Genomic DNA, 23,967 nt, shown 5'->3' with positions numbered 1-23,967 from the left:
CCTACTGGGCTCAGTGCTGCAGGATCCCATCCTGCCATGGAGATGTGCAAGTGCCAGCTGTGAGAGATCATCCACATGAGGAGCCTCCCTTTAATTCTAAGAAAAAAGACCTTAAAGGAGTAAAATCTTTCATGACTCTTTCAGAATGAGTTGCCACAGTTTTCCTTTCTGCCAAAGGCCGTAAACGTATACCGAAGCTCCACCAAGCATTTGCATGACCTTCTGTTTAGGGGCGAGGGTACTCAGCATGTTTCACGCACCGTGTGCCCTCCTGTACACCATTACCACTGCTCTGGGCTGCTTTTGTACGCGAATTTGGGAGCCGCCCCCCAGGAGACCCAGCAGGAGCCAGCCCGGCGGCAGGGCCCTGGGCACAGCCACAAGGCTCAGCTGCTGCCTGCAGCCCTCAGCTGCTGCCCCGTCACCTCCTGTCACCACTGTCAGCACCGCCTCCCTCCTGATAAGCAACTTATTTTCTATTTTGGGGAAGGAGCAAACTGCAAAATGGGTGCTGCGTGGAAGACACACTTGCAATTACCTCAGTCTCTCCTCTCCACAGCCCCAGCACACCAGAGTCAGCCCAGTTTCGTGCTGGCAGTCCCACACCTTCCTACGGTGATGCCTCAGGGAGTGCCCTCCTTTGGGTGCTGACTGCTTCCTGAGCTGAGCTGTGAGCATCTTCCGGGCAGACCTATCTGCAGCTGTGGTGTTCCCAGTGCCCTCCAGCTATTTCTCAGTAGCCACATCTTACATTCCTGTTTGCCCTTTGGTGCTGCTCAGAGCCCACTAGTCACTTTCTAACTAACCCTAGCCCTGACCCTCAGCCTAGCCCCTCAGCCTGGGACTACTTTTCCTCCTTTAAAGTGCAGTGGCAATGTGCCCTGCACTTTCCTCTCCCTGAACAAAAGTAAAACGAACCCTGGGATTCTCCCACAGCACAGGTCGCACCCTGAATGCCAGGTGATGGACTGTGCTCCTCCCTCCACTCCTGTCCCAACACAGAGCACACAAGAGACACTTAAAACTCGCACAGTTTATTGTGCTCTTTGCCATGCCACACAGGGTAGCCTGAAGCAGCCCTGCCTGCGTGACCCCCGGCCCAGGGCTGCAGCATGGGGTGGGCTGAGCTGGACTCACAGTAACACCCCCTGGCAAAAGCGCTAACAGCAGTGCAGTAAGGCAAAAGTTTTAACTGTTAAAAAAGAAAAAAAAAAAGAAAAAAAAAAAAAGATTTGTTCATAAAACTGCCTAGGGAGGGTCTGGGCATGCCGGTCTCTCTGCAGCTCTGGGCCAGACGGTTCTGTTTCCATGCTGACAAATCACCAGCTCTTCCACTTTTTTCCTGGGACAAGTGGGGAGCAGCAGCCACTCCCTGCCCCAGCACTGCAGAAGGCTTTCAACACTGTGGTTAATGACTCCCAGTGCCACACGCAACCAGCAGAGCCCCGTGGATTCCCTTGGTGGGTCACATTCATGGGGTCAGCAGCAGCAGAAGCTCTGAAGAAAAGGTCTGAACACAGATAGGGAAAGCAGCAGGGGAGCTGAGGGACAGCACGTTATGGAGCCCTCCACGCACAGCAACAAGGTGCCATCGCTGTATGTGCAAGAGAGTAACACTGCAGAGTGACCATCCTGTGTTGTTAAGCTGCTGTGAAACACTTGGAGCCCAACAACTCCACAACAGTGGAGTCCAAGGCACCTTCTGAATTTGGTCTGTGGGGAGATTTTGACGCCTCCTGGTCCCCAGCCCAGGCAGGCAGTTTGCTCGTTTCATGTCTGTGCTGCTGCCCCAAGCTATCACAACAGTGTACTGCAAGCCCTGCATTGCCAAGCTTTGTTAACATACAGAAACAAGGAGCAGCAGGAGATTACCTGCACAGTAATGTTTCTTCTTCTGAGACCCTGTCATGTTTCTGTGCAGCTCCTCACAGGGAAGCACCCACTCAACAGGACAGAGCAGTCACCCACTGCCCACACTGGAGCAGTAGGAGACTGTCTGCACAGTAGTGCTTCTTCCTCTGAGACCCTGTTGTGGTTCTGTGCAGCTCCTCACAAGGGAGCATCTATTCATAAAGGGATAGAACAGTTACACACTACCCACCCTGCTCCTGCTTTCCAGTACTCAGTAGCGGTGTGAGCGCCAAGAGCTCTCACAGCAGCAGCTCCTCCTTCCAACAGTTCATCCATCCTTGCTCACCTACTTGCTTCAAAAACTGCCGCTGTGTCTGAGCACATGGTTTTTCCAGAACCCACAACAGCAGGCAGGCCTTTGGCACCACATACCCAGACATCGCATGGCAAACAGGAGCATTACCACTAAAAGCTGTGAAAGGGGAATTTCCAGGAGAAGCAAACATTTTCGAGAAGCAGTGACATAAAGTAAACAGTTAATGGTCTGAGCAGTTTCTGGGCCAGAGATTGAGCCCTGTTTTCAGCTCAAATGCTTGCTCCAGTTCCTGCTGGACTGCCCAGAGTTGATGGCTGAGGTCTCAGTGAAAAGCACAGCTGAAGGAAGAAGGGAGATTCTCCAGTGAAGGTTATACTTGCAGCTCTTGCAGCTCTCAGCCTCCACTGAGTCCACTGCTGCAGAGCGTACTCCCAGAAGAACCTCAGCCCATTCTTTCAGTAGGTAACATCCCCGAAGCCAGACCTCATCCAGGAAACCTTCCCCACCCACCCCATATACACCGAGCTTCACATGTTCCTTAGAGTAGTCCATGGCCCAAGAAACGGTGGATTCAACCCTTACTTCAAAACAAGCATGGCCTCTGTCCCATCTTGCCTCGTTAAATGGAGTCCATGAGTGAGGTAGTACTCCCGCCGGAGGAAGGCATAGAAGTAATCCGAGATCAGCAGGATCTGCAGAAGTGAGATGATCAGACACATCAGTATGTGACAAATGGGGACGTGTTTGTGACACAGGGGTTTTAGAAGTTCCTAGGCTGTTCATCACGAGGCTCTGTGATTCTGTGAACACTCCTTGGCCACTGCCTTACTGCAGACAACCAAGGGAGACTTAAATTTATCTAATTATTTTGCTACCAGTGTGCTCTCACAGACACCTCATCTACAGAGACAGTAGTTTCATAAACTGTCCCAAATGTATGACAAAAGCAGGTCCATCTGTGCTGGCGCTTTACAGACTGTCCCTAAGCGTCACCCACAGGACTTCTTCCATGCAAATACTGTCATGCAACTCAACCCAAATGCTCCAAGTCCCCTGCTGCAGACTGCAATTAAGTACTTTTTAATTGTGGTTGTCTTTCTGTTGCCATTTCTACTCAGAAAGAGTAAGAATCTTCCAGGCAGCAGCAGAAATACCACAGCTTCAGAGGTTAGCCTCAGCAAACAGAAGTTTTAATAGACAAATGATCTACACCAGGCTAAGTGCTGAAGGGAAGAGCTGAAAGGTCAAGGCTATGGCTTCACGGAACAATATCCAGGAGCATCATTAGGTAAGAGCAGCTCCATCACTTTCTGCTCCTCTGCTGTCCTCTCTGTGGGGCAGACAATCCTGCATGTAGTCACTGCCAGCTGGCTGAACATGAGCCAGCAGCGTGCCCAGGTGGCCAAGGAGGCCAACAGCATCCTGGCTTGTGTCAGAAATAGTGCAGCCAGCAGGAGCAGCAGGCGATTGATCCTCTGTACTCAGCTCTGGCAGGGCCACACCTCAAGTACAGTGCTCATTGTTGGGCCCTTCACTACAAGAAAAACCTGGAGAGTGTCCAGAGAAGGGCAGTAAAGCTGTGAGAGGTATGGAGCAAAAGTGTTATGGGGAGAAGCTGAGGGAACTGGGATTGTTCAGTCTGGAGAAGAGGAGGCTCAGGGGAGAGGTTGTAGCAAGAAGAGAGTCAGCCCCTGCTCTCAGGTAACGTGTGATGGGATAAGAAGTAATGGCCTTAGGTGCACCAGGGGAGGGCCAGGTTGGATAGTAGGAAGAATTTATTCAGAAAGAGTGGTCAGACATTGGAACAGGCTGCCCAGGGAGGTGGTGAAATCGCTGTCCCAGGAGGTTTACTAGAAAAGGGTATATGTGGCACTGCGGGACATGGCTTAGTGGGCATGGCTGGGATGGGTTCACACTGGGCTAGATTATCTTAGAGGTCTTTTCCAACCTTTAGGATTTTATGATTCTAAGTGACCTGATGCGTCAGTAATGCCATTTGTCATTCAGTCTCCTATAGTGCAACCCTTCCTCTCCACCTGAAAACAGCATCACATAACCAGAGAGAGAAACCTTTTCAGTGTCTAGATGCCATTAGCACATTGCTTTAGGATGATACACCTGGGGAACTCACATTGGGGAGAGCTTCACCTGAAGTATGCTGCAGTGCTAAGAGGATGGAGGAAGACAGAAAGGGAGGATATGGAGGATGGAGTGAAATCCAAGGGAGAGAGAAAAGGGCTGCACGCTGCTGGGCTCAGACAAGGAAGCTGGAAGGAGAACAGAGAGAGAAGGGCAGAGGTGCCCACAGAAGAGGGTGAACAGCAGCGTTTATTTTGTCTGTTCGTTCTGCTTTACACTATGACTGACTACATGACATGCCCTATTAATACAGTTGATTTTGTTTTCAATAGTTCTGCAGCTGTCTTAATATGAAAAGAAGAAGCTGAGGTTGGCAGGGATGAAGAGTAGTTCTTTCTCACAAGGAAACCAGGAGAGAGACTTTTGCTCTGTCTGCACTGACACAAAGCACAAGACCTTGCAGGACCTGCTATGATTTTCTCAGGTAGGAAATATAATCCTTTTAGGTCAAATGTCATGGAAGTTTTACCATTCCTTTCACTCCTCAGCAAGACATACGGTTAGAGAGCTAATGAACCACTACAGTTTCCTAAGAGCCCTTCTTATTAGCTTCTCCATCTCCATCTGCCAGGCTGGGTGTGGGTCTGGGCAGCCTGGTCTGGTGGTTGGCAACCCTGCCCACAGCAGTGGGGTTGGAACTAGACGAACATTATAGTCCTTTTCAACCCAGGCCATTCCGTGTTTCTATGATCTCTGTTCTCGCTCCACTCACTCTTTTTGCTTTTACAGAACAGAAGGTTTTACAGTACTGTTCACTCCCACTTATCAAAGGGTTGGGGGATTTTCAGCCTCTGGCAAAACTGCTCCTTTAGTTTTAGAAGACATAAGAGACACAGACAAACATGAAAAGTCAGCTTTAAAATGAAGTGAACATTCTCTTCATCCATACGTGAAAGTGTTCCAGAACGTGGGGAGTATCTGCAGCCCATAACAACTAGCAAAAAAGAGGAAGGACTTACTTAGAAAAGGTCGTAGCAACTGAATATATCAGACCTCATCCTCCAGGACTGCTAAGCTGTTTTTCCTGGGGCCAGTGGAAGTCACACAACTAGAAGGGCACAGCCCTGAGAAAAGCAGGGAAAGCAAGCCCTGCCATGACCAAGGCCCTGCATATGCCCAAAGCCCAGTGAGGGTGAGGTGAAAAACTGGTGCCGTGCCCCAGTGTTTGAGCAGTTCTCATTTGTCTGTTGTGGGGTTCCACTCCTGTTGTGCCATACAATTTTCCATTTTCCCTTTTCCTCTTTCTTCATCACAAGTGCTATTTGCCCTACCATACTGAAATGCTTTTCCTTTGCTATCAAGCATTGGATGTGTAACTTGCAGCGTAAGTTGGATTGTTAAGCTGTAGTTTAAATACCACATGGATTCTCTCCCATTAGTGTGCCAGAAGTTGAGGAGTAGGCAGATTTCAGCCAGAACAGTGAGAAGCAGGAAGCTGCTATGCAGGATTATGAGGGCTGCAAAGAGCAGGCACATCCTGCAGAATTATTCAGTGGTTTCCCTCGTTCTACTAACCTGCCCTATGTTGAAAGTCAACGTGATGGCGTAATAAAAATTGGAATTGGCACTTCCTGCAAAAATCCAGAGATGCCACAGAACAGGGAACAGCAGGGAGCAGGCAATGAGCATACATGACAGGATAAAGATGTTTCGAAGGACTGCAAAAGAAAAAAAAAAAGCTGTTAACATTATGCATTATTGAACTGCCGTGCTCATACAACAAGCAAGGGCATTTCAGCTATCTGTGGTGAGGAAAGGCATTTGCCAACACACACTTCTCTCCAACAGTCAAAACTTTTACAGTTTGGACAATTCCCTGGGAAGCTTTTATAAGACATCCAGTGTATCTTCTCTTAAAAATAAACAATTCTGCCTTTGCTTGACTTGCTTCATTTGTAGCTCTTTCCTTCTAGGTTCTGCACTTCCAAAGATCAACTCTTCCACTGAGGACTTCTGCTTTTTTCATGTCTACACTACAGACAGCATCCAGTAGCTTGGAGAAGGGTCTTTCCACCAGCATCAAGATTCAGAAAACAGAGCATGCCATTCCCTAGCCTCGTCAAGCTGACCTCCTACAGAAAAAGCGAACCCATGGACCACAGGAAAAAGACATACTGTCTCAGGAGATGGTAAGGAAATTAAAGCACCATTAAGGAGAACATTCATATAGGGCTTAGAAGCCCTTGGGAGGTGAAAGTGTGGCCAGAATCCATTAGCCTGCATGAGGATGTATGCATCAAATGGCCAACAAGCAAGCACGACTTTGTCTAAAAGAGCCAGGAAGTACTAAGCCAGAAGAGATTTTGTTTTCTGTATAGTTTACCCTGGCAATTGTCTTGCTGTGCTTGGCTATAGCGCAGCAAACATCCCTGAAGTTAGCAAAAAGAATCCCGATCATTCTGCAGCTGAAGGGAGCTATCTGACAGTCGATGAGCACTGCCACACCCAAAGCTGTTCACATCTATCTTTTTGAACTTCTTGTTCCATAGTTCTATTCACTCACTGTGGGATGGGAGCACGTGACAGGTGACTATCCCTCCCACACTCATATTCCCCTTCTTCTATATGCTTGGAACATGCAGCTCACTTAAACTGAATTAGGATTTCCCAGAAGTGTGCCACCTCTTATGGCTGCAACATGCTCAGAGCTAGCCTGGGGCTTCCTGCCCTTATTTATTACAGCTGCTTTGGCCTTAGTTTTCATTAGTCTGAAACCAATGGAGCGGATGGTCTCCAAGTCAGACAATGCTCCACTTACTCCCTACTACTGATGCTTCAGAGGACGAGCATAACACCCAACATATCCAAACTACTGGGGTCTCTTGACTCCTGATTATGTCTCCTGCCACCAGGCAGACTGGCTGCCTTACCAACCTGACCCTGGTTAGAGAAGGCTATAGTAAAAGCCCAGGGCAGACTGATGGTGGTGAAACAAATAGCTTTCAGCACTGGTGAAAGCTATTTATTTAAGTTGACTTTGGCAAGCAACACCAGGAAAACACAGTGCTTCCAGAAGAACTACACTTGGCAGGCTTGTAGCAGGTTCTACAGTCAGAGTTTGAAAATCATCAGGTAGCTCTCTGGTGACTTACAGAAATAAAGAGGTTTCTCATGAAACATTTAAAAAAAAAAAAAGGACAAATTCAACTGAAGTAATTCAGTTACTTTCGCTTTAAGCAAACAAGCAGATGCAAACCAAAGAACTGCTGCAAAGTGTGGGACTGTAAGGGGACTCATCAGTTGCAGGAGCAGCACTAAAATTACATACCCTTAGTTGGGCAGCATGAATGTACTTTACACAAGTCACATCCTTTCTACAGGACTGTAAAAGGTTCTTACAAAAATATCTTAATTCAGAACAACTTAGAGAGAAGGAGTAGGTAATGTATAAGTGAAAATTCCCTCTGTGACTTCTTTCAACCCTAATCCCAAACATAAGTTAGAGAATTTATCACCAGCAATCAAGGTTTCCTCCACAGAGTCCAAGGAGGCTACAAGAGCCTAGAGGTTTGGATTTGGGTTAGTGGTGGCAGTTACTGGACAGATGCCTTCCCATTCCAGAGGAGAACAATCAAACACAAAGAACTTACACCTGTAAAGGTGGCTCCAGACTGGGAGGAAGGCCATATACAGTGCAACATCTCCCACCGTGGGGTAGGACTTGAAGATAGAAATGATTGCGAGCTGGACAAACATGAAGAACACAGGGTGTTCCCTGGAACAGAAAGACAAAAGGGTTAAAGAGGATGCATTAGGTTCACTGGAATGGAAATAAAGATCAGCAAGGGCACAAAAATACTGTGAGTCAGGCTCTAAAGACTCTGTTACTCTGTTCTCTGCAACCAAGCCTCTCAGTGCTTGGTGGGACAGACTGAGTTGCTCTGCAGGGAAACAGCACAAGAGGATGCACATTTTCTCAGCTGCAGAAGGCTGTTAGAAAATGCAGCCCCCTCCCCCCCAGCTCCCCTACAGCATTCCAAACATCTTGATTCCAGGCTGTATGCAGGCATTTTCTTACGCTGAGTTTGCAAGAGCAAGTCATGTAAGTGTTACTGCCTGTGACCATGGGCTACTTCTAACTATCCAAACACATAAGGAGCAGGATGGGGTTCCAGCAGGGGCAGGAGTGACTACTGTCTCCACAGACACCTGATGTGGTTTAAGAAATATCTTGCAGGAAAATGGTATTTCCACCTCCAAATCTAAGCGCAGAGTACTAAGACAGCAATGAGGCTTTCCAATGCTGCACAAGGGTACAGCAGTAGTAGGTTTCTCAGCCACAGCCCAGGTGAGAAAGAGGACTGTGTTTTTTAGTCCAACCTGCTCCTCAGAGCAAGGTCAATGCTGAATTCAGGCTAGACTGCTTAGGGCTTTGTCTAGTGAGACTTAGAAAACCTCCAAGGAGGATTTCCAAGCCACAGGTCCGTCTTCCAATCAGTGACTGCTGCCAAAGTGATAACTGTTTTCCTTATATCCAGCTGAAATCTCCCTTCTTTCAGTTCATGACTGTTGTCTTCTATTGTGCACCTCAGCAAAAGATTCTATCTTTTCAGAAACCTCGTAGTTATTGAAAGGCTGCTATCAAGCACCCCTAAGACTTTTATTCTGCAGACTAAAGAAGCTCTGTCACTCAGTTCCTCTCTGGCCTCCAGCCTACTGACCATCTTTGTGGTCCTTCACTGGACTTGCTCAAGCTTGTCAACAGTTTTTATTCCAGTGAGAAGCTGAAAACTAGAGGCACTATTCTAGATGAAGTTTAATGAGCACAACCACTCCTGTTGATACATGGCTTAACAAGAGGTATTTTCCCATTCCATTCCATCACAAGTTTAATATTTTGGGGGAAAAGAGGGAAAGAGTGAAACTTTGGAAAATGAGGAAAAATTAAAAAAAACCCTTTTCATGCTCATAGATTCAGACTACAATGCAAGCCTTACAGCCACTGCACAACTGTGGGAATTAGAAAGCTAATGAAGAAACATACTTACTTTAGCTTTACTGCCAGGGGAATGGTGTAGAAGAACACATTGATTTGAAACACACATACAAAGAAAAGACTAAAGTGTTCAAACATCTCTGCAAAGAAGTACCAGAAAAGGCCAATATTGGGTGTCAGATCTGGAACGGAAAGGCTGAAATTGAAAAGAAACATAATTTGTAATTGGCTGTTCTCCATATAACTGCTTCTGTAGCATTAATTCAGTGTTAGGTGGTACTGAAAGGAGGACCTGTACTTTAATGCTGTGGAAAAGAAACCAAAGAGGTGAAAATTTGAAGACAAAAGGGATTAACCCTTTCCTGTGCCCCAGCAGGACTTAAACCACTTCTGAGCAGACATTACTCCAGAGATGAAAATTTTACAACTACAGTAGCTCAACAATGAATTCCATTTCCTATCTACCCAGTGGAAAACATCTCTTGTCTTCTCCAATCTTGCTGTTGCTTAATTATCAGAATCTGGCTAATGGCAGGTCTTTTCCACACATAGTTGTGTTGCCAGTAAAACCACAGATCACATATTCTTTAGGGCAGGGAGCAGGACATGAGTGTGGAACAAAATAAAAGTAGTAAGAATTCTTATACTTACATAAACCCGTAAACAGATGGGATAAAATCCCATGAGTTGAGGAGGAAGAAAGAGAGGCAGATGACCACCACCAGGCTGCACAGGTACAAGGCTGCATACTGCATGGTGAAGAGCCAGAAGCTTTTACTTTTCGGTTTTATTGGTATGAACTGACGCTGCAAACAAAACACAAGGAGGCAGATATTCCTCATCAGTTGGAAAGCAACAAGAAAGCCCAAGAGTTCAAAACATCATTTGAAACTGATGGAAGAAAGCATCAAACACTGGCACCGCTGCACTGAGATGAACAGCTTTCAAGCACAATCTGCTCTCCAATTAAGTCCCATTTCTAGAACTGTGCTTGGAATTGCTAAGCTGGCAGTTTCTGCTTACAGTACCACAAATGAGTCAAGTCTCAGGCGTTCAATTCATGCACTCTCTCATAGCTACAACTGATTTTACATGTTTACAATATGGTACTGCTGCCTGCTTTCTCCTCCATGAACCTTCATCGACTGAGGTGACCAAGAGGCGTGCTCCATGACCAACTGTCCTGTGATGTCAGCTCCTTATCATATGGTCTGCACTCAAGTTCTGCTGAAATTAGGGAAAGAGGAGAGCTGATGGGTTCCTAAGCACAACAGAGCCACTGTAAAAGGTTGTTCCTTGAAGACAACTGCTACAGTCCTGCCACTGCCACATACCCTGAAAGGTCAGCAACAAGCCCTTGGCACACAACGTGACACACCTGTATCTCACTCCAAAAGGTCTAAGGTCGCAACTGCATTTATAAAGACAAGCATATACACAGGGGCAAACGCCTTGGGAACTGCTCAGCTTTCTCCAGGCCCAAGGCAGTGATGTCGCTTTTCCATTTGGCACTGAGGTTTGCACTGGCAGGAGATGCGCTGGCCAACTCTAACTGGCACGGGCTCTGTGGAAAGCATGCTCTGTTTCCTCAGTTAGAGTGCATTTAACACAATTTGCCAGAACAATCTAAGAAAATTTACCAAGGATTTTTGGCAGGACAGATTGGAAAGTGTTGGAGAGAAGCAATTTAACTCTGTACAAAGAATTCACAAAACATCCCCCTTTAAAGTCAGTCATAAATCACTCATTCAAATAACAAAGCACTTGTTGCTGCTTGCAGACACAACACTTGTACTTCTCTATTGCCATGAGGAAACATAGCTCACACTAAATTTAGAAAAAATGGCAGCAACATTTAAAATAAATGCCCCTGAAAATTAACTGACATGAAAAGCAACGTTGGCTCTGCTGAAATTCTCGTCTTGCAAAGAGTAGCAAAAATCAAATTCCTAAAAAAAGTAAGAGATTGTCAGGGAAAGAGAATGGACAAGAATTGACCCTCCATCCCTTTCTGAAGCTCAGAGACTCGAGAACAGGTTGTGATGAACCCGTAAAGATTAGCTAAAAAAATTCAAGTACCAAGACTGGTACTAACTTAACAGCAGGACTTCCAGGTGGCAAAAATCATCAAAATGATCACCAAGTGATATGTGAATGTGAGGTGAAAGTCCTCTGCTAGTAGTTAGTCTCCTTGACCCCACATCAGGATCAGACCAGCAAATTATCAGTGTTCATTAATTCTGACTCTCTGTTAACTCATTGTTTAGAGAGAGAGAGACTGGGGGAAGCATGCAGGCAAACTAGTTAGATGATCCACTGGCTAGCTAACAACTGCCTCAGCTTTAAACCCTGCCCATGCCTGCACATGTGCCCAGCAGTCTCCTGCTGGAGTGGCTATGCCTGGAGCAGTGTCTGTTGAGCTGCTGTGCACCCATAAGTGACCAAGTTCAGCCCTGTGGGAGTTCACCCTCAGCCCTTTTAACAGGGAGGAAGAACGCACAAGGACAACCAGCTGCTTGTACAAGCACGTCTTTTGCCTTAAGTGATAAATTTATGAGTTTGAGTTTTTTGAACACACAACTCTTCATTCAAATGCAGTGAGCCATGTCAAAGGAAACTCTCCAGGCCTAAAATCCTTGTTGCTATTCACATTACACAGAGAGCAGCATATATTTCAGGCAAGCTACAGGCAATCTGTAGACTACTTTCCACTTCCTTTTCTCTACACACAGGCATCCCCATTAAGGCTTTAAACTCTCAGTGGTGTGAAGAGAGAGTTACTTTTACTAAGGCTCTCCTCCCAACACAAAGAACTGCAGCTACACACCTACAGTAAGACAACAGAGATCAACAGTTAGAAATCATCTACCTGCAGAAGGTACAGGAGTGCTGGAGCAAACAACGTGATGGGGTAGAGTGACTGGTATGTTGCTAAGGCCAGGAACACAGCACTGAGGAAGGCACTACCTACAAAGAGAAAAAAAAAGTTTATTTGTAAGGGATATTTAACATTAAAAAATTTTGCAGATAGGAAATCCAAATGGGAAGAAATGCATAACCCTCTGCAATGGCTTATAAATATCAGAACACCTCATGAAGGCTAGCAGAATGTGTGCTGGAGAGCGGACTTTTATCTGCATTTTGAACAATGATGTGTACGAGTAGGAACCAGTGACTGGTTTCTATCTCCTATAATTCACACATAGAAAGAGATTCATGTAACTCAGTCTATATATAAGTCTATATTTAGGTCATGCTGGCTGCTGTTTATGGGAATGCATTCACTGAAGTCATATCTGCAAGAAACAGCTCTCTGGTGTGTGCCACTGAGCATGCTGGATGCCCTCATCACCAGAATGTGTCAGGGACCTCAAAAAAGCTCTGTGAAAGAGTGCAATGAAAGTCTGCAGCTGAAGGAATGAAGGGACACTGGCCCTATTTTACAGATACCGGAACACACAGAGACACAGAAAGAATTGGCACAGGTTTCCCAAGTGGTCTTAAAACTAGCAGTGTCTTTACCAAGAAAGGTTTCCTTGAGGTGTGACAGGTGGAGCTGACTGCTGAATGTGCTCACTGCCCAACTGTCAACGCCAGAAACCAAGTCCAAAAGGCCCCGGGTACACAATAAAAAATACAAGCACCCAGTGCAGTAGCTTGGTTATAGCTTTCCACCTTGGAACACTTTATGAAAGTTATCTGTAAAATGTAGCCTGGAAAACAAGAACCTGGACTCAGTGTGTTGGGCTAATTGTCAGCCTGTGTCCACTCACTGACATCAGACACTCAGTAAGCTTTTCTCTGCTTCCACTTTGCAAAAGTATAGCATCACCCAGCAATGAATTGCCTTCGCTCTACAGTTCTAGCTTTCTAGGCACAAACCACCCAACTGATATTTTTAAATTATTTTTTATTAAACTCAGTATGTAATTGTTAAATTCTGCATACATCTAAAGAATCGGTCATAAACTGACATTCTCCTTTTGCCCAGCTTAAACACTAGAGGCTGCCACACTCCCACTGATGGAGAAAACACAGGCGACAGCAACTACAGGTCTGTGTATGACACAACTATTTGTCCTACAGTATTAGTGAACTAAAAATCAGGTTAACTAAGTGGATCCTGCACATTCACTTCTGCAAATGCTTCTAAATGGAAACCGCTCCTGCCTCAATGACTGAATAACTGGGGGAAATCTTTCTTCTGGAAATACTCCTAAGGACAACCTAGCAGTTTCCTCTATGATGTCTGGTTCTGGGCACTTCTGGAGACCACAAAAGAGATCAGATCCACCTTTCACGTGACCCTAATGTACTCCTAAAACTTACGTGCCTAGTACAAATCACATATGCTAAAATATTTCAGCACTGAAGGGTTCACAAAAGAAGCAGAAGCCTCACTTAACACGCTCGTACAAAATGAAAGAGCCATTCTGCCATAATCTATTCTATGGGGCTACCATGAGTCTTTGGTTGCTGTTTCTGCCTCCCCAAAGCTCAGTTAGCTGATTTCAAACCAAGGTTACAATTGCAAGTAGAAGCCAAGCAGTTGCAGGTTTTCAAATAAAAGCTCATGGTGTGCATGCTGTAGGTGCATATTCACACACAGAAGAAAGAGTAGCAGAGCATTCCATGCTCCTATGTACAGACAGATTTCTTCATAAACAGAAAACCATGTGAAGTCATCCAGGAAATGGGGTAGGCTTTTAGAGGAGAAATCCCAGTTACACCGGGATGAAGGAAAGCTTTGACTTATAGTCCCTTGGGCTCTCGTGGTTTCAGGTAGAACTGAGACACTGCTCCCAACAGGACCTGACGTGTCCCACTCACATATCTGTAGTAATCATTTCTGTAAAGTTCTACATTGATGTTATTTCCACTGCTTTTCTCATCTTTACAGAAAGACATAAATAAACCCTTTTTGTTTATTGCGTTACCTCGTATTGTAGCCAAAATGAAGAATGCAATGACAGTATTGCTGATGGCACAGGTGGACTTCGCCACACAAGACATCACAGTGTAGGGGTTTAACAGATAGCTGAAAAGGGACAAAGCCCAAGTTACATTCACATCATTCAAAGGAGGTAATTAAAGAGATATTCAAACAAAAACCAGATGCAGTTTGCAATTTCTTTTTGCTTATTTACATGCTATGGATTCCTCTCATCACCAACTCAGACAAACAGGTGGTTCTATCTGGAGCAAAACCCAGATCTTTGCAGTGCAGCCTGAGGCACAATGGCCACAAAGGGCACACAGGAAAAAAAGGAGATGGGAAGATTTCTAAACTGCCAAATTCTGTCTTACAAAATGATCACCAAAACACTCCTTGCTTTTCAGAAACACTGTGCATTTATCCAGCCAGACCCAGAACCACTGGGTCTGAAACTTTCTGCTTCTCACAGTTACTGGCTCTGAGGAATTAACAGAAGGAAGAAGAGTGCAAGACAGACACAAATTCTTCTGGCGGGTGACCACGGAGTTTCCCTGTAACTGATTGCACCCATGCACTCCTACTCTGGCAAAGCAATCACATAGGCTCATCGTGGCATAACTAGAGCACAAAAGCTGCCAACAGTGAAATCTGGCCCATTTTAACTGCAGATACAGAAAGACAGCAAGCCCTGAATGCCTTTACCTTCCAGAATGCAGTTGCACTTTAAGGATGCCAGCTTCCTCTGGGACCGGTTTACAATGATCTCCATTAGCTAGGTTCAAAGCCCAGAAACATGCTTGGAAGGCTCAGCAATAGAATAAGCATGATAAGGGGATGCTCCCCTTGGTAACAACTACATCAGTTACATTAGTAAACAGACAAGGCTGATGCCTTCCTAATTGCTCTCTTACATAAACCTTACTCCTACCTCTCTGAGTGCTAGGCTGCTTTTTCCCTGTGTTCCCAGAGACAGACAGGCCACAGCAAGAGATGCTATTTAACGACAGCTTTCCTGTGAGAATGTGCACCAATGTCATGGACAAATACAGAGCAGTCTGTGGTTTAGAAACGTGAAAGGCAAAACTCTACCTTCCTCATCCTGGAAAATTTTACAACATTCATATAAGAAAAAATAACTTTTCTTATGGAAAACTGTCTCTGACAGTTAAGACAGTGATTTACTTAGGTCTAAGCCCTAATGAAAAAAAAGTCTTTTATATTACATTATATATCTTGCTTGTATATTATGTATTTTAATTGAAGCTTTCTGAGATCAGAATACATTTAAAATACAGAGGAACACCAAGACATGGTATTACTAAACTGACAACCTGGAATATCTTTGAATATTATATACAATTCTGGGAAATGCAACTTGAAATATTAGAAAACATTTTGTTTGAGTGCACCCAAACTCTCCTGACTGAAAAGACAACTGAGATATTTGGCATAGAATCAGCTCTGATTATATTAGTGTGCTGACAAAATAAATGGGAATGTCACCTATGGAGACACGAGGTTCTTCACACCAAATTCCTGACCTCACACTGTTGAGTGGACTGAGTAAATCTATTTGTTGGCACCATACGTTTAGGAAAGCATTCACTTTAAAATCAAGTATTTGGAAATTTTATGTGGAATAGGAAATGCAAGAATTTATGAGGAAAAAAAAGCCTTCAGAAAACATGGAAGTCCTGAATTGGAAAAAAATATCCAAGGAGAGCAGAAGAATCAAAGCAGCCCACTGCAATCAGAAAGAAACAATACTTACACGAGTGCTACCTTGAGGGGGATGTAGTGCATTTCCATTGGTGTTCGGATGAGCTCAGCCACATCTGGTGCATATTTATCCAGCTCTATTAGGAGCTTTTGCTTTTTGAACTGAACAAGGGAGAATGACCAAAGACTGTCAGGTGATGAAAGTTTCTTATTACCCAGGACTTCCATTACTACTGAACATAGATGACTTTGTAAACTCAGTGTTCAACACACAAGCCCCAGAGAAACCAAGACACAGAACTAAGCCATCCTCATTATTTCAAAGATAGATATCTCTATGTCAAACCTCCTTTTTTTGTCCCAAACCTCTCCCTTTAATATACCTTGTCTTTTGATGCTCTTGATGGAGACAAAGGAGAAATCTGTATTATGAGCTTACTGAGTTATGTCATGGTGAGACAAAAGGAGAGGGATACTGGCAATAAATTCTGAGCAAGTGAAATAACTCACATGGGATTTTTACACGTCAGCAGTTCTATCGTGTTATTTCTTCTCAACCTCAGAGGACAAAGAACAGGCACCAAGCTGGATGGGAGACCACACAGTGTTGTGGAAATTGCAGCCTCCCTGTTCATGTTAGTGCTCTACCACTGCCCCTATAGGACCACAGGGAGTACAGCACTGCTTACACAATAAGAAAAAGCTGGGAGAAATCATTTATCCCCCAAAATATCTAAGAGAAAAATAGAAAAATAACTAAGTGAACAAGTCATGTTTGGTACTGAACTTTCATCTTGCTCTGTAGAATGACGTATGTTTCCTCAGCATCCTTCAAAAATTTGGTCCTTCCTTTACATTTCTCCAGTCTGTCTATTAACTCATGACGAGTGCAAACACAAGCCATGTTTTATCCTGAAGGCAAGTTCAGGATAAAACCTTACATTTTCTAGCTACAAAATATCTGGAAGATTGTGGCAGAGGTTGGAAAGGGGACTGCCAAGTCTTGACAAATCAATAGTTCAGCAATTAAATTCTGCATACTTCAAACTGCTGCGCAACAACCAAAGGTGAGTTTTCCGTACAGGTTTTACATTCTCACACCCCATTTAGGTATCACGACCCCGGAGAGATCTGCATTTCTTTGGATATTGTATTCTGAGGAATTTTTAAATTATTTTAATTCCTTTTAGATTAAAGAATCAGTACTGCAGCAATCATCATTCACGTACTGTGCAATAGCTATGGACACTAATTTACTTCACCCTATAATATGCACACAAGAGAATTTAAAGTACTTCAGCTGGTTTACCACATTCAGTTCCTGTGAGATTTTTTATCAAATGGATGTGCTCAGATTTACTGCTAAGTAAGTAAATCTGCTCAGTGCAAGTTCTCTCTGGCACAAGATATCTGTACTTGTTTGGAGAAAAGGACCAGCAATACTGGCAAGTCAGCTTACCACAACTTTGTTGTAGTCCTGGATGGCCAAGTAAAGGGCGACAGCTGTTAGTATATCAGTAATCTAAAAAAGCAAAGTAAAACAAGTGAATGGAGAAAAACATATTGGACACTACTGCAAACTTGAGTAAGGGCTCTGATCTGACATGATTAATGGATAAACAAGCTTTAAAAACACCAAGGAGCTTGCTGATCTGTACACTGTATTCACACACCACCAATGAACACTGAAGCCATGTGATGTATCAAATACATTAATAATTGCAGAACAAGAGAATGGGGAATTAACAGGAAAGAAACTGCAGGAATAATAATAGAGAATTCACTGGCATTATCAGAGCATGGGTGACACTACGGTATTGCCTAGCTGGGCATCCACCTGCCTTTAATCCAGCACAACAACAACAGGGCCTTGAGCTGTCCCACACCTCACAGGCAGCGGTACTGAAGAATTGGTATAAGCACAACCCAGATGGCTGCTACCTCTGTCAGAGACCTGCCAGCGGGGAGCTGGGGAGAGACTCCACCAGGTGGTATATGTGCAGCCAGCTATATGATTTCTGTCCTTCTGAATTACACAGAACTCACAGATTAGCTTACAACAAGGGACATTTGGATTAATGAGCCATTTGTGTTCTCTTTACAGCCCTGGAGTTTGGCAGTAGGTTTTAATGAGAAACATGGCAACACAGGGACTGACCTGTAAGAGGTAAACTTTGAAATCTGAAACCTAATGTCAACATCCTGTCCTGTCCCACCGAGGGGATATTTAACTAGCCAAGAACTAACAAACAAAACAAACAAACAAAATAAATAAATAAAAATAATTTGTAGTGTAGAGCAAGGGAAAAGCCTGAACTTGGGTTTGTACATGCAAAGTTGCCTTTATAATCAAACTGTGAGGTCAGTAGGAATTTGGACTACAGGGAGCCTGAAAGTCCCTGATTCTTGCAGGAGTAAAAGGAAAGTCATGCTCAGCATTTCACAGAATGGGACCTTTCAAAAGGAACTTTCCAGGAGCACTCACCATGAAGACCAATTCAGCATATTCAATCAGGAAGTGAAAGAGATATATTATCAGTGGAGTCTAAGAGAGAGCAGAAGAGAAATCTATGTCAAATAGTGCACACTTCCATTTGGACAAACCAACCAGAAATTCATGGAGAAAAAGGCAATAGCACTGTGAGAGACTGCAAAAGGTAACCTTCCTTAGCCTCTTCCCCCACACTGTTACTTTGGAGTAAAGTGATAATCAAACCACAATCTACTGATTCTTTTTCTTTGCAAAGTTCTCAGTACATTTTATAAAAGATACGTCAACTTGGAAAATTATATTCTACTCCAACCTTTCCATTCTACCAGCACGGTGGTAGAGCTATAACAGAACTATGAAAAGAAAAGCACAAAAAATGTTTTTTTTTTTTTCCTAGAGAATCTCTTTTTTTCAGGTTGTTTGCATGTCTTTTGAAAGCATTTCCTACACAGCTGGTCACCCTGCTCAGCCTGTTGGTTAGGCAAGTTATTTATAGAGTAAAAAGAAACCACATGAAAACAAAGCAGTGGTCCAGTTATTCTCATACCCCTGCAGTCCCAGAGTAAGTGGAGGAGCAGGTTTCTGAATTATTCCTTTGACAGAAAAGCTTAATCTGGAGGTATTACATTCACAAGGTGTAAAATTCAGTCTTCACTGTGAGAAAACATATTTCTTTTAAAATACTTTTAACATAAAGTGATGGTATAACTAAGCATTTGTAAATACTTCACGGTCTGGGAGAAAATTGTTTCAGGAAGAATTTATTGAAAAGAAACAAATATTCAGAGACACCCAAAGTGTGAGACACACCTAGGTGACACTACGTATAAATGTACGTTCGTATCAATAAGGCCATTCAAGGGCACAAAAGCCTCTGGAGGAACAACGTGCTTTCCAAAATGAGGAATAAACACGCTGCATGACTGTGCTCAAACCCAAGATGCTGCTATTCAGCAGAACTGCATTCAACTGCCAGCAGCACTGTCTCTCCCTGCTCCTGCCTCTACTCACACGAAATGTGGATGTGAACAAAGCATTTTATTTCTTAGAGATTTCCCCTATTCTGGACTCTCCTTGAACACCACAAGTACCACAGAGTCTATCATCTGCTCTCAACTAGTTGTTCTGAGGACTATGAGCTGCATTTCCTCACTGTGCTGCTCACTGCGTGGAACTCTTGCATAGAAACAACTCCACATTTTCTGAAATCTTTGGGACAAGATAAGTCCACAAACCTTTCCCAGTCCACATGCAATAAGACTAAGAAAAGTGCTGCTGGAATATCGTGTTTAAAACAAAGCATGCGTACCAACCTCATGAAAAATAGCTCCAGAATATGGTGAGACCCCTAAATCCAGCAGAGCTAATCCTTCGACAACTGAAACATGAAAAAAAATCTGCATTAGAATCCTGCAATGCTGGAAGAGAAAAAAAATCCGGTGGCAATGAAACTATAGTTTTCAGAACAACTATGCTCATAAAAATCTCACACTGAATCACCGTCTGAACGGGAGACACAGAATCTCACACAAGCAACCATGAGCTAGAATTGATTGCTTTCTAACTTCTGCTATGCAGTCCTGCTATTTGTTTCAGACAACTCGAGATGTTATAGATGAAATATTTTGCAGTTATTTGTATTTATAAATCACATGTATTTACTGATTATAAGTCACCTATTATGTGACACGCAGTATCTACACTGGAGAAATAATTCTGACTGAAAACTTGGAAGAGCAAAAGAGTTCAGGTAGAAGAGACCTACAGTTATCATTGAGTCCAACAGCCTGATCCCTCGTGCTGGGCCTGGCAGAGAGGGGTTCACTGCCCCCAGCAGCCATGCAGCACCGCGCTCTGCACTTACCACTAGAACAGTGCTGATACAGCATTTTGCTCTTCTCGAGCAGCACTGGCACAGCATCAACTCCGCAGCTCCCAGAGCCAGCAGGCTGGGAGTGGTCAAAAGGTGGGGAGTGGGCATCACTGGGGCACTGACCTCAACTGAAGGGATATCGCACATTGTGGGATGCCACACACAGTGACAGGAGCTGGGGAAGGGAAGAAGGGGGGCTGTCATTAAGAAAATGTCTGTTGACCCGAACAGCCACTAGGCACATTGAGGACCTGGTTCCCAAGATGTGGTAACTTAGCTTGTTGATGGGAAATAGAGAACAAGGCACACTGCTGGCTCCCGCTGCACCTGCTGCCACCAGTGCCCCGAGCCCCTTCCTGCTGAGCTGCTCCAGCCACTGGCTCCCAGGTCATGCCAGTGTCCTCATTGCTCTGTCCCCGCTGCACAGCCTAGCATTTCCCTTTGCCAAACATCATGCTGCTGGCGACTGCCCGATGCTCTCACCTAGCCACATCCCCTGCGAGGCTTCTTGTCCCTCCAGGGTGTCCACAGCACTTCCCAGTTCAGTGCCATCAGCAGCCCTGCTGAGGATGCACTCCACTCCAGCACCCAGGTCACTGACAGAACTGTTTGAACAAGACTGACCCTAAAGCTGGGCCCTGGGGACAGCACTAGTGACCAGCCACAGGCAGATGCAGCCCCATTGCTGATGGCCCTCAAAGCTTTACCACAGAGCCAGTTCATCACCCAGTGCAGCACAGACCCATTTGTCATACAGTTGGACAATCTGTTGAAGGATGCCATGATGGACAACAACAAAGGCCTCACTGAAATCCAGAGAAACTGCATCCACTGCCTTCCCTTCATCCACCAAATAGGTGACCTTGTCATGGAAGGAGACCAAATCACCAAGGCAGGACTTCCCCTTCATGAGTGCCTGCAGACTGTGCCTGATATCAGCTTTGTTCTTCAGTATCCCCCAGGACAGCCTTTTCCATCACTTCTCCCTGGACTGACAGGTCTAGAGAGTCCTTGCTCTTCCCTTGTGTCCTTCTGGTGGATAGCTGTGGTGTTGGCTGCCTTTGGCCACAGTCCCCACACTCCCAGTATCTTTGGTAAATTGTAGGGAAGAGTCCCATGGTAACATCCCTGACCTCCCTCAGCACTCTGGGCTCACTACTGGTGGGCCCCACAGACTTGTGAACATTCTGCTAATACAAGTGCACCCTTTTAGTCATCACAGATGGAAAGCCACTGTTTCCACAGCATTAAACGCCTCCACCTTTTCCCTATGCCTACTCATTAAGTGACCGTCTTCATCAAGTATCATCATTCTGGTGCTTTCTTTAGATCTTCTCTTGCTGTGGACAAACATAAAAGAGCCTTTCTGTTGTCTGACACCACACTGGCCAACATCAACTCAAGCTGAGCTTTGTTTTTCCTCATTTTCTCTCTGTAGATGTGAACTGCAGCACTGTATTCTCCCTGTGAAGCCAAACTTTTTTCCAGAGGTTGCGTACTTTCTCTTCCTGCACTGTTCCAGGAGTTCCCCACTCAGCCAGGCAGCTCTCTGCCCCACCTGCTTGACTTGTCACACAGTGGGATTGCCCGCTCCTGTGTTTTTCAAAGGTGGTTCTTGAGAGGCACCCAGCTCTGGTGGGCACCTGGACCCTCAACAGTGGATTCCCAGGGGACGCTAACTAGCTACCTGAGAAGCTTCACATAAAGTGCAATTTGAACTACGCTGCCTCATTATATGTAGAGGCCTCAGATGAATAAAACCAGACGGAGAAATGAAACAGACTACAAGAAGCAACAAGAGGCTTTTGGATCAGCAGTATGCTCAAGAAGCATATTTCATTTCTGCCCTGAAGCTATCCTTCAGCCCAGACCCCTCAGACAGGGCTCCCTGCTGGCTGGAGGCACAGCCTGACGCTCTAAGGTCGGATTTAGGAGGGATCCATTGCTGCAAGGGCAGTCTGTGGAGCTGTGTTTTGAACCTATGAAGTGCTTTACAGAACACCAAATGCATTCATGCTTTTTGACTTTTACTACGCTGTGCCACTGTATTCTGTCCCAAACCTGTAGGTAATTTCACCTGCACGGTACCTGGACATTATCTTCCCATAGGGCAGTCTTTATGCTTTGCAACGGGCTCAGATGCCATGATGATGCATGTCACAGAAAAGCCCTGGTTACATCGCAGCTCGGTCTTTGGACAGGATTTGGATCCGGTGTTGGTAACAACGTGAGGCCACGAGTGAACACGGAAAATGGAACACCGAGCAGCAATGCCAGAACAGACCGGTTCACGGCACGACAAGGTGCCCACGCAGTCATAGCGCAATGGAAGCGACTCAGTTACAGCTGCTGACGGTCTCTCCCCCCACCCCCCCAAAGAGAATCGCCCCAGCCCCGCTCGAGGCTCCGGGCCCCGCTTCCCGGGAGGCGCCCGCCGGCCTCGGCCCGTTCAGCCGCCCGCGGAGCCCGGCGCGGGGCCTCACCTCGCTTCCAGGCGTTCAGCGGCGACGCCACCTCAACCCGCTCGGCGATGAAAGCGGCAAGGCTGGAGCGATACAGCGCGGCCCGCACCGTCACGGCCGCCAGGACCACCAGCACCAAGGGAGCCGCCATCCTCGCGGGCAGACGCCGGCCCGCCGCCGGCTGTAGTTCTCGGGCGGCGCCGGAGAACGAGGCGGCAATGCGGCGGCCCGGCCGAGCAGACTACGTTTCCCAGAAGGCCCCGCGCCGCCGCCGCTCCCGACAGCGCTTGGGAACTACGGCGAGCCCTGGGCCGGGCTGCGCGGAGAGTGGAGGCCTCGTGCTGCTGGGCGGCGGGCGCTGGCGGGGGTGCCGTCCTGGTGCCGCCAAACCGGGCAGTCCTTCACCGGCCGGAGCTGTGGAAAGGGAATGTTGTTTTTGCATAACGACACCAGAATGAAGCTCGTGCGACCGAGGAGATGTACCTGAGGACTCATAATGCCGACAAGTTGCGGCTCGTGGCCGAGCTTAAAGAACAGAAGGTCTGCGTTCTTGAGTAACATCGGGAAATGTATTGGAGCGGATCAGTTCTGTGGGATGAACGGCAGGCAGAGGGGGGGTTAAGTGTGAGAAGTGATCCCCGCGTACCTAACAGGGAAAAGCTAAAAGGAGCAGAGGGAAACGGTAACCAGGGGCAGGATGTGTAATAAGTCAGAAGTGTGGGATGGGCTGTAAGACCGGGAGTGCTCGGCCATGAGGAAACGAGAAGTTGTGCTGGGCAGTAGGAAATAGAAGCTGTTGCATCTTTCTGGTCAGGTGTGCCTGCATGGAGCAAGATAAGGAGAGCGGGCTGTGCGCTGTTAGCTGGGGGGCTTGAGGGAGGCTCTTGTATGAGCATGATTGAGATGTACTGCGTATGAAGAGAGTGGGGAGCCTGGAGCTGTGATTCCGTTACCCTGTGAGGGGCATGGCCTGGGAAGGGTGAGGCGTTAGGCTTGGGTGGAAAGAGAAGTCTGGGGAGTTATGGGAAGTAATAATACTGGGCCTCGGGAGAGAGGAAGAAAAGCCCCAGAAAATGTTCCCCTGGATAGCCCTTGGGAAGGATGCGGAGACACTGGGAGGAAAATCCAGTGACCTGGGGAAAAGATAAAAGAAAAATGATTCATTATTGTGTTTTTTGTTTGGATGAAGGAACTTATTTTAGGGCAGCATGTATTCTGGCTAGAATATGAATCAGATGGGGATT

The 23,967-nt window shown here is 45.8% G+C and overlaps 1 protein-coding gene across 1 annotated transcript; it reads right to left on the bottom strand.

Moving 5' to 3' along the window:
• Positions 1–1,018: 1,018 nt before the first annotated feature.
• On the bottom strand, positions 1,019–22,902 carry PIGU (phosphatidylinositol glycan anchor biosynthesis class U). Its single transcript, XM_417310.8, has 12 exons — positions 22,745–22,902; positions 19,702–19,766; positions 18,383–18,442; positions 17,357–17,419; positions 15,950–16,059; positions 14,180–14,280; positions 12,112–12,209; positions 9,894–10,048; positions 9,295–9,438; positions 7,897–8,021; positions 5,822–5,964; positions 1,019–2,859 (listed from the first exon to the last, which is right to left on the bottom strand). The coding sequence occupies exons 1-12, from the start codon at positions 22,872–22,874 to the stop codon at positions 2,746–2,748; spliced, it is 1,308 nt and encodes a 435-aa protein (XP_417310.2). The 5' UTR covers positions 22,875–22,902; the 3' UTR covers positions 1,019–2,745.
• Between the last annotated feature and the right edge of the window lie 1,065 nt (positions 22,903–23,967).

The sequence above is a fragment of the Gallus gallus genome, chromosome 20, assembly GCF_016699485.2.
Source record: "Gallus gallus isolate bGalGal1 chromosome 20, bGalGal1.mat.broiler.GRCg7b, whole genome shotgun sequence".
Lineage (NCBI taxonomy): Eukaryota > Metazoa > Chordata > Aves > Galliformes > Phasianidae > Gallus > Gallus gallus.
The sequence above is the reverse complement of the archived record's forward strand: the minus strand, read 5'-3'. Positions and strand labels throughout refer to the sequence as shown.